This window comes from Hypanus sabinus, chromosome 8, assembly GCF_030144855.1.
Source record: "Hypanus sabinus isolate sHypSab1 chromosome 8, sHypSab1.hap1, whole genome shotgun sequence".
In the NCBI taxonomy this organism is placed as follows: Eukaryota; Metazoa; Chordata; class Chondrichthyes; order Myliobatiformes; family Dasyatidae; genus Hypanus; species Hypanus sabinus.
The window spans coordinates 6404599-6422114 of record NC_082713.1 but is presented as its reverse complement, the minus strand read 5'-3'; the positions used below and the strand labels follow the sequence as shown (position 1 = coordinate 6422114).

Genomic DNA, 17516 nt, shown 5'->3' with positions numbered 1-17516 from the left:
TATTTACAGCCGCATTTCAAAGGAAGCGAAGATAATTCATTAAAAAAACATCAATATAAACGATCGTCACGTCGGTTCAAAAGAAAAGGTAAAAGGGGTTCTCAATGCTCTAGTTTTCAATGTACACCTCTAATTAAATATTTATTTCAATAAATCGGGTTTTGAGAGTTCGAGGAGATTTGTTAAGTCGCCAAAGAAACTCGCAAATTCTACAGATATGCCGTGGAGAACATTCTAACTGGCTGTAACACCGTCTGATGTGAAGAGAACCGCACAGGATCAGAAAAAAAGCGGCAGAAAGTTGTAAACTCTCTGCCATCTCCATCACGGGACTCGCCTCCTCCTCCACCGAGAGCACCTTCAAAAGGCGGCATCCATCATCAAGGACCCCCACCGCGCAGGACATGCCCTCTTCCCGTTGCCACCATCAGGGACGAGGTACCGGAGTCTGAAGGCACACACTCAGTGTTTCAGGAACAGCTTCCTCCCCTCCATCATCAGATTTCTGAATGGACACTGTACTTATGAACACTATCTCGGTATTTCCCCCCTCTCTTTTGCACTACTTATTTAATTTATTTTCTATATACTTATTGTAATTTATAGTTTATTATTATGTTTTGCGCTGTAGTGCTGACGCAAAACGGCAAATTTCACTACGTATGTCAGTGATTATTCCGATTCTGATTCAAAGAAAGCCGCCTCCAATTGCAGTTAGTTATAGATGGTTAAACCAGGTTCTAATCTATAGTCCGCTTTTCACAGTAGCAACTGGATCGACGAGAGCAGCTAGATGTCGATACTTGTCTCTGAACTCCCGCGTGTGTTTTTATAGTTTAAAGTTCTGGGAATATGTTAGTTCTCTGTTACTTCGTTTGTGGTTAAACGTTTTCTGTCCGTGTGCTCTTTGCTGGAGTCACCTATCACAAGGTTGTGTGTTTTGTGACGGGCTTGAACGGCTGGTAACCGTTACGTTCGCTTCCTTAAATATGAATTATTATTTCAAATTTGCAATTCGATTTCTGAACATCTTTTCAATTTTACTTATATTAAAATTTGAAGCAGGGCTTTAACTTTTAGTGGGAGAATAGTAAAATTGTTAGTAATTTCCTTGTCAGGGTAAAACCGGAGTATATTGTCATTTGCACACGTGTGCACAGGTACAAAGAGAAAACTAACTTGCAGCAGCATCCCCGGCACAGAGCATCCGATAAGCAGCGCTCCCAAGAAAATAAAACGCAAATTAAACATAAATTATGCGCAATTTTAAAAGAAAGAACACAATTAGAACAAAAATTCCGTCTTAGTGGAAAGTAGGATAAGGCATATTAATGTTAATGATCCCACAATGAGATTCCATGATATGAATGAATTAATTTGGATCGGAGATAAACGAAACTGTAAGCACAGAAAATACTGAAAGGCTAAATTAATTCAGCAAACATTTCCACGGATTCATATTTCATTTACCGAGAGAACAACACTAATTCGTGATTGGTATTTGAATCAATGTTTAAATAACTTCCTTTAGGAGCTCTCTGTCCGGCCTAAATCGCCTTGTCGTTATAGACTCTGCCTGACCTGCCAAGTTCCTTCAGCGTAGCTTCGGGCCGACATCCTGACCTGAAGAAGGTTCTTGGCCCGAAACGTCGACTGTTCATTCATTTACATAAATGCTCTGCCTGGCCTGCTGAGTTCCTCCAGCGTATTGTGTGTGTTCCCAGGATTTTCAGCATCTGTAGAATCTCTTGTCTTTGTGAATTTACTAATTCTCCACGGAAGCTTCATGTCTAACTTCCCTTTCAAACACCAATTTAGCAAGTCTCCTAAACCCCTTTTCACTGTAATCTTTGATATCAATCTTTTCTCCCCGCTCCACCACACCTTTCGGTCAGATAACATACAGTCCAGAGACTCTAACCGCATGCGAAACGATTATCGCCAATCGTTTACGAAATATAGTCCCATTGCTTTTTCTAACCAACGCCACCCACACGAAGTACATAGTGTTTTTAGCCAGAGGGTGGTGAATCTGCCCAACTCATTGCCCGAGAGGGCTGTGGAGGCCAAGTCACTGGGTATAATCAGGGTGGAGATTGACAGGTTCTTGGTGAGCCAGGGTATTAATGTTTACGCGGAGAATGCGGTTGGGAAAGATAATTAATCAGCCAAATGGAATGCTGGAGCATACTCGACGGGCCGAATGGCCTAATTCTGCTCCCTCTGATGAAGATGTTGGAGGAACTCAGCGGGCCCGGCAGTAGCTATAGAGAGGACTAAACAGCCCGCGTTCCCTTCTCAGGACCACTTAAACCATCCCGAGGTTCAGCTGTTTGTGGTTGTAGGCGCGTCCACAAGAATCTGGTCCATGTGGAATTTCCTAAAGACTTGGTGGTGTACTAGGCTGACTGACGTTGAATGAAAATACTTGTACGTAGTAGAAATGTTGGGCCCAGGAAATGTTCCTCTTGTAAGACGGTGGAAGATAATCTTAGCCAAGTTCCTTGTCGGTCGGGAGGCTCCCACCTGGTAAATTCTGGAGCGGATTAGCAGTAACAGGACACGAGCCTTTTCTCCTGCCAAACAGTCTGCATTTTGTTTATCAGGTACTAGGAGCCGCGGCCGTAACACAATGCGACTTCTGAGCCTTTTCCTGGGGACAAGATACCGCTTTTGTCGTGGCGTATTGTAAGTCGTGCATTTGGAATATTTTGAACACCAACATGTGAAGTCATAACAGGTATCAGGGTTTTCAATGGGGAGTCAAAGCTGCCCAACACATTACCGGCACCAGCCTACCCACCATGAAGGACATAAATACGGAAATGTGTTGAAAATGACCAATAGGTAACATCATGAAGGATCACGGTCACCCTGCTCATGGACTGTTTGTCCCACTCCCATCACGGAAGAGGCGACGTAGCTTCCGCCAGGACCGCCAGATTCAAAAGCAACAACTTTCCCCAAGCCTAAGGCTGATCAGCACCTTCACCCTCTACCTCCACCCCCACGTACATCTACTTTATCATTTCCTGACAGGCAACTTATGTACAAGAACTCCTGTGCCTAGCGTCATATTATGGCCATACAATAAACCTATGTAAAAAGCCATCTTATGTGTTTATATTTGAAGGTGATTATTATTATTATTATTATTATGTTAATGTGTTTTTTTTTGTGCTGCACAGGAGCTGGAGCAAGAATTATTTAGTTCTCCTATGCACTTGTGTACTGAAAATGACGTTAAACAATGTTGAATCGTAAATCTTCAATCAAAACAAAATAAACTTGTGGCAACGACTAAAGAGATTTTTATTTCAAATAGAAAGTAAAACCTAAGTTTATTTTAACTGTGATTAATTGCTACTAACATCAAATGCTACAGTCTGATTATAAAATGAGCGGCATGTTTCGACTCGAAATATAGACAAGTTATATGGTAATGCATATATGTACCAGTTATCTATCGCTTCAGCCTCAGGGGGTATAAAAACACAAGATTTTGCTGATTCTGGAAATCCAGAACAACACACACAAAATGCTGGAGGAACTCAGTAGGTCAAGCAGCATCGATGGAGAGGAATAAACAGTCGGCGCTTCGGGTCGAAAGGGCTGGAAAGGAAGGGGAAAGTGCCAGAACGTTCGTTTAAAAAAAACTTGACGCTGGCCCCCTATACTCGATTACAATGCTGAGCGCGGCATGGCCATAACTTGTAACTAAAAACATTTGTTCTTAGGCAACAGGCATATATGGTCGCGAGGTGGTAAATTTCATCAAGATCACGACGTCTTCAAAGATACATCAAATAATCTTCCATCCGCTCCGTGTTCGGGCAGCTTCTCTGATGGAATATTGTGGCCGCAACAAGCCCATTCAAGGCGATAATTATCGTGGGGAGCGTGCTGGATATTTACAGCTCAGAGAGTTTCAGTTTGGGCTTGTCGCTGTCGGAACTTAGCAATATTCGACAGATGAGTACTTATAAAGTTTAAATAAATGTGCACAATAATTCGTTTTGTCTTGTTCTCGATGCGGCAATAGGTTGCATTGAATAGCTATAGCAGAACGGAGGCAAAGTTCCTAATTCTCGATACGCGGGAGGGCTAGAAGATTGTGTGCATCCACTTGCCAGTAAGTTACTGTCACTCCACTTGCGGTGTAAATGAAACGAAAACGCACCCGGTTTAAATGCATTTTTCCACTAACCTTCCCTTCAACTATCAGGTAATGTTCTTGACATTTTTCCGAAGTTATTTGAGGGTTCAGATGATTTGTATCTCAGACCTGCGGGTTCAGGAACAGCTATTATCCCTCAACGTCAACCATCAGGCGTTTGAACGGAAGGGAACTGATCATTGAAATGTTCCCACAACCAATGGACTAACTTTCAAGGACTCTTCATTTCATGTTCTCTTTAGTTATTGCGTGTTTATTATTATTATTAATTTTATTTTTTCTCTTTCTTTTGTTTGTTGTCTTTTGCACACTAGTTGTTTGTCCGCCCCGTTGGTTGTGGTCTTTCATTGATTCAATAGCGTTTCATTATTACAAATGCCCGCAAGAATATGAATTTTAGAGTTGTATATGATTACACGTATTTACTTTGATAATGGATTCACTTTTAACTACCAGACGTCGCGCTGTGCAGGTGTCACACTGTACCTCCGGTGTGATACTAATTTTCCCCCTATCGTCCCGTAAGTGGACAAACGGCTGGAACCGCCAGGCGGCGACAGAGCTTCGCATTGGTACCATCCCGCGGGAGCCGACTTCAGCTGATTAACGACCCCTTTATAACCTGTTCATACCCAGTTCACCTCAAGCCCTGGAAGCCGAATTGTTTCACATAAAAACAGGTTGGCGTTGTGTTAAACTATTAAGCAGTTCGCCTAAAAGAAAGTTTACAAACACTTTGAAAGTTTCATTCATTAACTAGCCGTACAGATCGGTGCAATTTCAACTTTCAGAAGTTGGAAATAAATTTAAAAACATAGAAAATCTACAGCACAACACAGGCCCTTCGGCCCACGATGCCGTGCTGAACATGTACTTATTTTAGGTTACCCATAGCCCTCTATTTTTCTAAGCTCCATGTACCCACCCAGGAGTCTCTTAAAAGACCCTATTGTATCATAAATTTATTATGAAAATACATATATGTCAACATATTCAACCCTGAGATCCATTCTCATGCAACATTCACAATAATACAAAGAAAGAATGAATAAAGGACTGTGCCCAACAAGACAAACACCAGTGTGCAAGACAACAAATTGTGCAAATACAAAAAGGGAAACAATAACGAGAAGAATAAATAAGTAATACATATCGAGAACATGAGATGAAGCGTCCTTGAAAGTGAGTCCATTGGTTGTGGGAACAATTCAGTGTTGGCGGTGAGTGAAATTATCCCCTCTGGTTCAGAAGCCTGATGGTTGATGGGTAGTAACTGTTCCTGAACCTGGTGATATGGGTCCTGAAGCTCCTGTACCTCCTTTCTGATGGCAACAGTGAGAAGAGAAGAAAACACACGTCCAGGGTGGTGAAAGTATTTGCCATATATTGAAAATATTTTGTGGAAGACTTGATGTGTACAAGCTCAGAACGGGCGCTTGTGTGTGTGTGTGTGTGTGTGTGTGTGTGTGTGTTCATCTCCATATGTTAGTCTAGACAGGAATGGGCGTGATGGGCCGAAAGACGCCACACGTCTTTCCACCTGGGCTGATTTACATTCTTTAGATTCTGCAGAGATGTCCTGGCAGATAGTAATTCTAAGACATTTACGGGTAAAATCCATCACCGCCTGGAGCGCGTCCCATCCCGCCCTGCGAATGAAGCCTTCATACATTATTCCTTCTCCGTAAACAACAAGAGTGTTTGCGAATTATCCAGTCCTGCTGAAGGTCTCGGCCCGAATCGTCAACTGTTTACTCTGCCTGGTCTGCTGAGGTCCTGCAGCATCTGCAGGCTTTCTCTTGTTTGCGAATTAAATTCAATGATTTGCATTCCTTTCAACGCGCAATCGTTTCAAATGCACCTTTATGAACAGAAAATTTTATTCCGCTGTATTCTGCAAAGTAATTGAAAATGGAGACGCCACCCCGACGGACTCGCACCGTGAGGTACCTGTTGGAACGTAGGAGGTTGTATTTAAGTTTGGTCCCATTAATGCTTATAGAAGTTAGAGTCGTGGATGCAGGTTTTTCGGCCAGACCCGCCTGCCCACCCAGTTATTATTGATTTCCTGCGCTCTAAGTCCCGCCCCTCCAGGTACCTACTCAAGGGCGTCTACTGTACCTGCCTGAACCACTTCCTCTGGCAGCTCGTTCTATACGCTCATTGCTCGCCTTCTGTGTGGAAAAACTGCCTCCTTTAAGTCTTTCCACTCTCACCCGAAATTTATTCCCAAAGTTTTGTCTCTTACCCGGGGCAAAGTCTGCTACGGCCCTTCGTATGCATGCCTCTCATAATTTAAAGTCTTCACTCATTGACCTACGTGCCAAGGAATAAGACTAGCCTGGCCAACCTCTCCCTATTATTCAGGCCTTCTAGTTCTGAATTATACTATCCTGGTAAATCGTCTCTGCACGCTTTCCCGTTTAACCACGTCTTCCCTATAACAGGGTGACCAGTGCACAGTACAGCCTCACCAACACTGATACAGCTGTGCTATACAATACCAATACACAGTGGATGGAGGGTTTGTCTGCAAGTAGATTCTGAATAAATTATTTCCTCATATATCTATTGATTTGGGTGAGGGAGTTGTGTGAACTGGATGCTTCAGTTAGTGATCCGGATATGCCGCATCACGGTGCGGGACGGAACCTGCAGAGCGGCGGCCAAGAAGGATCGACAACTGGTAATCAACACCGCAACAAGCCTCTCCACCATCAAGGACACATATACAGAGAGGAGCCGGAAAGGGGGCAGTAAAATCATGAAGGATCCCACCCACACAGCTCGTGGACTGTTTGTCCCATTCCCATCAGGAAGGAGGCTATGTAGTATCGAAGCCGGGACCACTAGACTCTAAAACAGTTACTTTCCCCAGGCAGTACCTGCAGCCACTAACCCACGTTTCACACCCCCAATCACCACTACTATCACTTCCTGTCAGTCACCTTGTGTACAGTCACTCTGGTGCCTAGCGTCACTTTATGAACATAAATCCATGTCTTATGTAGTTATATATATTATATTTTTATTATTGTGTTCTTTCTCTTATTGCGTTTTTTTGTGCTGTATCGGAGCCGGAGTAACAATTATTTTGTTCTCCTTTACACTTGTGTGTAAGAAATAACATTAAACAATCTTGTTGGTCTTGTGTGTGTATGTGGGAGAGAGAGTCTATGTGTGAGTGTATATGTGTGTGCGTCTGTGTGTGTGAGTGTGTATGTGTGTGTGAGTGTATATGTGTGTGTGAGTGTGTATGTGTGTGTGTGTGAGTGTATATGTGTGTGTGAGTTTGTGTGTGTGAGTGTATATGTGTGTGTGAGTGTATATGTGTGTGTGAGTGTGTATGTATGTGTGTGTGTGTGAGTGTATGTGTGTGCGTCTGTGTGTGTGAGTGTGTATGTGTGTGTGAGTGTATATGTGTGTGTGAGTGTGTATGTATGTGTGTGTGTGTGTGTGAGTGTGTATGTGTGTGTGTATGTGTGTGTGTGAGTGTATATGTGTGTGTGTGTATATGTGTGTGTGTGTATATGTGTGTGAGTGTATATGTGTGTGTGTGTATATGTGTGTGTGAGTGTATATGTGTGTGTGAGTTTGTGTGTGTCTGTGAGTTGTATATGTGTGTGTGAGTTTGTGTGTGTCTGTGAGTGTATATGTGTGTGTGTGTGTGTGTGTGTGTGTGTGTGTGAGAGAGAGAGAGAGAGAGAGAGAGAGAGAGAGAGAGAGAGAGTTATCAGGAGATCTCGCCACTTTTAGGCCGCTTCACCTCCGAGGGGGAAGCTGGGACCGTCGGTGCAATCTGCAGTCAATACCTTACCCAAAGCGGGGCTTTCACTCTGTTGGATTCCCTCCAGAAGTAACGTGACGATGCCGTCGCCATGGCAGCCAAACAATCTCCAATAGAGAAACTAACCGCGGAGAGTTTGATTGGCACGTGGTGGAGCTGCCAATCAAATTCCCTCAGAACCCCCTCCCATTAAAAAAGAAACGTTTCAGCTCCAAAACACAAAACGAAACACCTGCATTTAGAGATTTCAGCAGCTTTCAGTGAGTGTAGAGTCCGAAGCGAAGGGGTTATGTCAAGTTGGGGCCAGTGGGAGGAAGCCGTTTCATAACGCAGGCATCTACGCTAACTAAAAGATAATTTGGACGAGAAATATACTGGCCCGGACACTAATTTCAAAACCTGCCTAACTTCCACAAAAGCTGTCGGAAGCAAACAGAATTTTAATTCAATCTCTGCACAAATAAGAGCATTTCAATTGCACATACCAAAACCCTGTCCAGAACTCTGAACGCACTTTCTTAATTAAACTATTGGCAAACTATTTGAGCATCAGTAGCGAATCTGCTGGACGCCGAGTGTTCCGGCTTTAATGCAACATTTCGAGTTTATTCTGTGTTGCTGGACTGGGTCTTAAAAATCGCACCTATTTTTTTCTTTCTCTCTTACGCCGAGTGAAAATGGTGCCCTTCATACTAACTAGCAATTCATCAGGACCTGTCCCGTACTGTGCTGCGATTGGCTGTCAGCAACTCATTTATAGGCCGTCAATCCACATCACATGGATAGGTGTCTATTGACTCCTATCGGCTGGACAAGTTTGGCAGAAGAGTTCGCGGCAGTTTTCGTGATCGCTGTGTCTTTTGGGTTGGTGGATTTGCCTCGGGGACTGTTGCTTGCTTCCTGTCTACTTTTTTTTAAATAACACGCTCCCAGCGCGTTTGGCTGAATGTATAGTATGATGGAAACCGAGCTAAAGCCGGCTGTTCCCCAGTCCAACACGGGGACAGTCGGCGGCTCGGCTCCCGGGGCCACGGGCAAGAGCGGCAGCAATAACCCGGACCGGGTGAAAAGACCAATGAACGCCTTCATGGTCTGGTCCCGGGGTCAGCGGCGGAAAATGGCCCAAGAGAACCCCAAAATGCATAACTCGGAGATCAGCAAGCGCTTGGGCGCGGACTGGAAACTTCTATCAGACTCGGAGAAGAGGCCGTTCATCGACGAGGCGAAGCGCCTGAGAGCCCTGCACATGAAGGAACACCCGGATTACAAATACCGGCCCAGGCGCAAAACTAAAACTCTGATGAAAAAAGACAAGTATTCACTGCCCAGCGGTATTCTCAACCCGGGCTCAGTCCCAGTCAACAGCGGCGTGGGGGTGAGCCAGAGAATGGAGAGCTATGCCCATATGAATGGGTGGGCCAACGGGACGTACCCGCTCATGCAAGACCAGCTGGCTTATTCGCAGCACCCGGGCATCAACAGCCCGCAGATTCAGCAGATGCACCGGTACGAGATGGCTAGTCTCCAGTATAGTCCCATGATGTCCAGCGCACAGAGTTATATGAACGCGCCGACCACCTACAGCATGTCCCCCGTGTATGGGCAACAAAGTACACCAGGCATGGCTCTAAGTTCCATGAGTTCTATGGTGAAGTCGGAGCCTACCACGCCTCCGCCGCTAACGTCCCACTCCCGCGGCGCTTGCCTTGGAGATCTACGGGATATGATTAGCATGTATCTCCCTCCCGGAGGAGACGGTGACCCCTCTTCTCAGAACAGCAGACTACACAGTGTCCACCAGCATTATCAGAGCACGCCGATACCGGGCACAGGGGTGAGTGGCACTGTCCCCCTAACCCACATCTAAGGACCAGAATCTTTAATCTCAATGTCGACAAACTTCTAGCCATCGAGCAAAATAGAGCAAAACGATTTGGCCCCGCTTGCCCATCGGACTGAATTTGTTGTGTGTGAACGAGTGATTTCTGGAGATTATCTCCGCGACGTATAACTTCGTTTAAAAAAAAATGCTGAAATGTTCCCTTTTCACGCCATTCGGGACAATCATCCTTCCTTTCTGCACGAACGAGACTCCCTTTCAGATGCCAAGGTTTACGTGAAAAGGAGGCCTTTCTGAGACTTTAAATGGCCTCAGATCTGAACTGAGACTTAACAGAGGAAACAAAACTTTTTTTGAACGCTCTAATTTGTGTACTTGTAAATAACTGTTCAATAATGTTGACACCTGGCTCGATTCGAAAATATTCCTTGTAGGGTTTGTGTTTTAACCTCTTCTCTCTCTCCTTTTGTTTTTAGCTTTTTAAAAAGACTGCGGGTCACGACGCAAGTTTTAATTTATAGTATCTTTATTCTTGTTTACGCATTTGATGCCTGTGAACATTTTAAACGTCTATATCAGGATCCCCTGAGCTCGCCGTCACTGGACTTGTGAACTTACACAGGTGGAATATTCTACCATATCGGTTGAGTAACTATATTGAACAAGCAAATATCTAGTTTACTAATAAGGCCACTTCTGTTTAAACACCGGCTCCTGTTCCTCAAATGTGGACGAATAAATTTTTACAAACAAAATCACACGACCCGGATGTTTTGCGTTGCCTGCGCGATGTGGGACTTTGGTGAGTCTTTACAAGGATTAAATGCTTATATGAATCTAGATGGAACTTTTGAACACATTAAATGTTTTCTGTTTACAACTTAGATAGTGTCGAGGGGAGGATCTATCTCCCATTTCTCTCGGTAGGCCTTGAAGCATCGGCCAAACGGTTCTTCTGAGGTGTGTTTGCGAAAATACCTGCCAAGGTGTACACAATGGGAGAGCTGTTTGCTTTAGATCGAGCGATTCGCACTCCGTAAATAGCTGATAACGAGCATTAACAATTTCGAAATCGCTTGCAAAGTGCCCCCCACCCACCACCACTACCTCACCCGCGCTTCGATAATTCAAACGCTGCGGCTGAATTGCTCAATAGTTTGGATGTGATTGGGAAGTTGTCCTGATTAGGCCCCGAGCTGACGGTGTGGAGCGAAAGGCAGTTTTAACTCCCTCCGCTCTCCCGGGGACTGGCTACTCCGGCAACCCTTAAGCCCTGTGACACGAATCTAGCCGCGATAGAGGGGCAAAACAAATCCAACAAGTGTTTGAAGGGTCGGGTTTTCATTGTGGGTTTCTTGGGAGAAATCTTTTTTTTTCACTATTCCGCTGAGAGGTATAGCCGGGATGATTTAAGTTGGGAACGTTTTATGAAAAGCGTGCCTTGTAGGGACCACATTTCATATCTACCCTGTCTCTAAAACCTGGAGACTAGGTGCCAATGACTTGTCTGCGTTTATAGAACATAGAATAGGCTGTTCCGCACAAAATGTTGTAATTAAATTAGTAATCAAATGGCTAATTAAACTAATATCCATACACAATGTCCATTTCCTTCGCATCCATGTGCCTATCGAAACGTTTCGTACAACATAGAATCTCAGGCCTTTTTGTTTTGGCCAGGACTAGATAACCTCAACTTTTAATATGATGTCTGCTTACTTATCTGTAACTGCGCTGTTGAACTGAGCGCTGTACTAAACCGTTGTAGGGTGAAAAATGTAGAGAGAAAAATCGGATAATTCATTGAAAGTGAACTCTAAAACAGAAATTGCGCGTCCATTTCTGTGGGTAACTAATTTTTTTTTCAAGATATGTTCGCCACAAGTGTGGAAGTAATGTGTCCTGGTAAGTTGCACAAAGATCAGGCATGTAACTGATATAAAATTGAAAACAATCTCCAGACATTAGTATAACACTTATACTAATTTGGAAAGCGGTGCCAGTTCGCTGTTAGCGAGTTAACAAAGACTTCTGTCATTCTTACAATTAAAAAAAATCAGAACATTCTTTCCAGGATGTTTTATTTAAACAGATCAACTCATCGTTCTTTCACTGTATAGATCACGGGTAAGAGACACTCAGTGCTATAATATCTGGGCGGTTATTGGAACTGCACAATGTTTCTAAAGTCTGTTCCAATACAATCGGCCGCGCTCTATGTTCGCTTTATTGACGATAATTTTTTTCTCTCTCTCCTTAGGATAGTTTGGGAATCATTTGCTTCGCTACCGTTTTCAAGCCGACTAATTTGTTTCATTTTCTGGCCTCTTAAAACATCTCCGCCCAGAAGGAGTTTAAATAACTTCTGGAAGTGCGGACAAACTCGGTTCTTTAGCCGTGTGGCCTACATTTGAGCCATAATTTATTTCTACGACTTCAGAATAGTGTTGCGCTGGCCTTGTTTCGTTTCCCTAATCACACATACCAACATCTGAGACCTCCTTAAATATGCAAGCAGTGGAGAGAGGTCGGGTGGATAGGGAAGCTGCTGTTCATTATTCCATTTATTTTTGATCTTGCATTTGAAATGAAATTAGCTTGCAAGTGCCAGTGATCTGAGAATGAGTAATCTGAAGGTGTAAACACTGATTTAATTGTAATCCTGGCCGCGGTAAGGCCTTCCCAGGGAGAAGCGTGTAGCAAAAAGCAATGTTTCTTAAATTGTAGACAGGAGAAACGCCAAAGCAATACTTGGACTTTTACTGTGCTTATCGGTCGCAGTAGCTCGGCTGATTCCCTTGGCCTGAAAATTCGGGGATTTGCATTGTGACACCAATAAATGTAGGCACGGGAGATTTGTCAGAGCACAATAGTAAAATGTTTTTTTGTGTGTGTTGGGTTGGCAAGAGTTATTCTGGGTTTAAAACGTTATCAGTCAATATTGAGTTTATTGACATAGATTATTGAAACTTCTTTACGAAACTTCGGCGCTCTTCGCTGTTACCTAAATCATTCTTAGATCCGTACCAAAACACCCGGTCATCCCGTCCCAGACACTTGTGGCTGTCCAAATTAAAAACAAAAAAAAATGAAGTTTGCTGGTTGACCTGCTGAGTTTCTCCAGTATTTTGTGTGCGCTTTGAATTTGCAGCATCTGCTGAATCTCGTGTGTTAACTACTTGACATAATCTCCAGTCTCTCTCTGGAACCCTGGCTGAGACCGCGGCCGTTAGACACATTTTAAACAGCCGTTTGGATTAATGAAAACAAATGTTTTTTTTTAAATAGAACCGATCACTACCGAGGTCTTTATACGAAGGGGTAGTTTATATTTAACTTTGGGATCTATGAATATAAAAGTTGGAGGGTTCAGCAAATGGACGCGCCGGATAATTTTGTTGGGGTTTAAGTTACGGATTGCGTTCAGTTTCAGATTTTGAATTGCAGTTGTTGGGGGGGGGGGGGTAAAATCTTTTGGGGGAAAAAACGTTTGAATTACAACCTAAACACGAGGCATTGTGTGGGTATCACTCCTTATTTGACTGAATTGAAACACGGCGTAGTCCTATCTTTCGGTCGGAGCTGCGGTAGATATTTTTCGTTTAATTTGTTTTGGACTTCCTCGTCGCGGCTGATAAGTGGGAAGATATCTTGGGTTTTATTATCTCCTACCATGGCCCGGAGATTCTTCGGCAAGTACTACTTAGGCGTCTCCACACTGGGGACGGAACTTCCCTTGACGCAGCAGACGCTGATCACCTCACTCCCGCCTAAATGCCTGCTTCATTCGGGTTTCCCAAGGTGAATGCAACTTTGAATTATCAATTATCGCAACACACACAAAATGCAGGAGGACTCAGCAGGTCAGGCAGCATCCATGGAAATGAATCTGGCCTAGACCCTTCTTCAGGACTGGAAAGGAAAGGAAAGTCAGATAATTATTACCTTGGAAGCAAAACTGGTCCCAGGGCGCTTGCTGTGGCTTCTAAAACTCAACAAATATTCAAGACATCAACCCAACCTACTACACAGGGTGGGGATTGAATTAAACCTCCGCGGCTTTAGAACGTTCGATGTTCCAAAACCCCTTAATGCCACGCTGCCTACGCTCCCAACGGGCAGTGAACGATTCGGGCTATTTTGGTCGCGCAAATGCGCCATTGAAACGAACTTGTTCCAATTCTCGCTACTTTGCTCCACTTAACTACATTTCAGACTTCCTCAAGGGGGGACACGAACATATAAACATTGAAACCTGCCTTTTCCTCCCCATATAGACTCAGCGTTACGTTGAACCTTTTAGGTAGATAACGCATTACCACATGTTCCCCCGATTACAGCAGCGGTTTGGACGCCCGTGAGCTCGGCCAGCAGCAGCTGGAATCGAACAGCTGGAATCAGGAAACACAAATGAGCTGCAAGTGCATTTGGAAAGATCTCGGCTGCGAACGTCTTTTCCATAGATGCTGCCTGTCCTGCATTTTGTGTGTGTTGCAAGTGAGCTGTGCGCTGTACGCCTCCACAGAAAGGCGTGAATATTTTCTAAAATAGTAAACAATCTTCCTACAGTTAATTAGGAATTCTGCGACCCAACCGTCCGGAGAGAGAGAGAGAGAGAGAGACGCAGTGGTCGTTAATGAGAATTTCCGGTAGGAATTAATCCGTAACGATTTTTCGTCCCCCTGTGGCTTTCAGAGGAGAATGATCGGGTAACAGATTTCACCCCCCCCCCCCTCCCACACACACACGCGTGCTTCACCCTCTCTCTACATTACTGGAACAGGTGGTCGTGCAACACTTTCGGCAAAGTGCTCCCAAAGTCGGAAATTTGAAACTTTCCGAACTCGGTCATTTCAACGAAGTGCAGCGATAGTTCTACCGATACGGGCACTAATCTCAACACAGGACATTTCAACGAAATGTGGTCTTGCAAAGACCGAATTTGTCAAAGATACTTGCAAAGACGGGAACTGAGAAAGATAGGTACTGTCAAATATAGGAATTATTAATGTTACTTGCGAAGACAGGAGTTCACATCACAAGCATGAGATTCTGCAGATGTTGGAAATCTAGAACACACAGAATACTGGAGGAAATCGGCTGAGTTCCTCGAGCATTTTATGTGTTCCCAGAGGAAGACACATCGTCTCCGTTCGTAGCACCATTTCTTCCGAAGCATACACGGTCGCTTCCAAAAGTGCAGACAATTAACCGATTTCGGACCATTTCGGTAGACCTGGCAGCCGCAGGTTTCAGTAAATTGGATAGCCATGATAATGTGACACCGAGATCTGGAAAACTATTTGATGGCCACAGAACAGCATTAAAGTTGTATAACTTCAGCCGCGTTAGCATTCAGACTCCGAAAGACTGTTTAAAAACAATAGCGATAAGTAAAATATTTTGGTGTCTCTGGGTTTGATTCTACAGTGTCTTGTCTTTGACTTTGTTGTGCGTATTTGAATAGCTTGAAGCGAGAGCGATGTTATTGGAGATGTTCGTTGTAAATGTACCCCTTCCTTTCCTCCCCCATTACAGCAAGGGTCCTGAACGATTAGCGAGATGCGGGTGACACAGGAGCACAATTCGGCCATTCGGCCCGGCAGAATTCAGATAATCCCAGTCCTCTCTAGTTCTCTGCTCGGTTAAAATGACAAATTTCCGTTTCAGTTTGAAGCATTTCTCGCCGGGTAAAACAAGCAAATCGCGCCAGAAGTATTTATCCCCTTTATCCCAAAGGTTCAGTAAATGCACTTTCATATTGTTTTTTTTAGTTGGATGAACCCAAGTAAAAAAGGTTTTGCCTAAATTTTAGTTTTTGACCGGCGGAGACAGAAACAAATTAAAACACCGCTTCTGAACGGTGGGTTCTAAAATGAGAAAATTGTCCTTCCTTTCTTGCAATGGAGTTTGAGGACTTTGGCGAAGTCCCTCAGGAAGCTATTTATGTGCAAGTTTAAAGGGTGAATTTTGTGTTTACGCCGTGACAACTGGCGAGCGTTTGGCGTTTCCTATTAACCGGTTTCCAAAAGACCCTAAAACATAGGACCAGATTTAGACCATTCGGCCTGTCGAGTCTGCGCCATTCCATCATAGCTGATTTATTAACCCTTTCAAACCCATTCTCTTCCCTTCTCCCCGTCACCTTTGTCACCTTGATTAAGACCCCAGTCCTTAGGGAGAGCGAATTGATAATTACCGAACGGGCAGGCAGTTCCGTGGAATGAAACGGACGAGGAGAGGGAGGGAATTCGAAACACTTTGGATATAGAAAGTAAGGAAAGGAAAGGCTGGATCAAGGGATTTAAACACGTACGCTGATGAAAACGCTGGCGCAGGATAACATCCAGAGATTCAAAACTCAACTGTGTCTGTCCTCACAAATTATTAAGTTGTTTACACATTAATACTGGAATTTACGTTTATGTCGACTTTTCCCAAGTGAATTCCAAACGTTTGACTTTTGCTAAAGTCCAGTTATTCACTCGCTCGTGTGAAGCAAACGGAACTGAACCAGCCTGGCGGGTAGTGACGTTTTGTGAACTCGGGCGGCGGAGGGTAGACTTTTGAGTAACAATTATTTCGTTCTCCTTTACACTTATGCACTGGAAATGACATGCAACAATCCCGATAATCTTGAATGATCGGCTCCCAGAGATATATATATATACCATTCCTCCCATTGCAACATTAAAATCCAGTGCCATAGGCTCTTGATATGAGTAAATGGTAAACAACGCCGTCCTCAGTTGGATAAACTGAACTGGAGAACTGACTACTGTTGGAATTGAGAATCATTTTAAATCTTCTCGAATTAAATGTAAACCCAGTTTTCCGATTGTTCAAGGTTCACAGTAAATATATTATCGAAGTAAAATTTTCAAAGGTCAAAATAAATTTATTATCAAAGTACATATGTGCCACCATATACAACACTGAGATTCATGTTTTGCTGGCATTCACAATATATCCAAAGAATAAATGAAAAACCGTTCATAACAAGATGGACTAATGTGTAAAAGACAACAAGCTGTGCAAACACAGTAATAATAATAAATATCGAGAACATGAGATAACGGGTCCTTGAAAGTGAGTCCATAAGTTGTGGGAACAGGTCACTGATGGGGTGTGTGAAGTTGAGTGAAGTTATCCTCTCTGGTACAAGTGCCTGATAGTTCAGAGGTAGTGACTGTTCCTGAACGGGATGGTAGGGGGCCATATGTATATGTGTGTGTGCATGGATGTGTGTGTATATGTTGTAGGTAGCTGCAGTCTAGCAATTTTATCTATTGCACCATACTGATGCCGCAAGAAAAAACAAATTTCACTACATATGTGAGTGATGATAAACCTGATTCTGATATGGTTCTCTATTATGGACCGAGAGTGGGAAGAGGACAGGGAGAAGGCAGTCATGGTTGGGGCAAGGGGAAGGGAGAGCGGAGAGAGAGAGAAGCACCAAGGAGGCATTCTGTAATGATCAATAAACCAATTGTTTGGAATCAAAGGAGCTTGCGTGGTGTCTCAGGGCTGGGTGTGTCTGCACCCTCGCCATCCCCATCCCTGGCACTGCCACCTGTTCCACACCTCTGCTTCAGCACTCCACCCTTGCCATTCCCAACATTCCTTGTTCCATACAAACTTGCTCTCTTGCTCAAACTTGCATACAAACTTGCTCTCTGCTTCACGTTGACAATAATAGTACTGTGCAA

General features: G+C 43.9%; 1 protein-coding gene across 1 annotated transcript; it reads left to right on the top strand.

The window, feature by feature from the left end:
• The first annotated feature begins 8910 nt into the window (after positions 1 to 8910).
• sox3 (SRY-box transcription factor 3) lies at positions 8911 to 9831 on the top strand. The gene has a single exon (XM_059976472.1). It carries the CDS (start codon positions 8911 to 8913, stop codon positions 9829 to 9831), a length of 921 nt encoding a protein of 306 aa, XP_059832455.1.
• Positions 9832 to 17516: the final 7685 nt, after the last annotated feature.

Excerpts from the sequence above, each read along its gene's own strand:
- sox3 (XM_059976472.1), top strand. The coding sequence starts at position 8,911 with ATGTATAGTATGATGGAAACCGAGCTAAAGCCGGCTGTTCCCCAGTCC.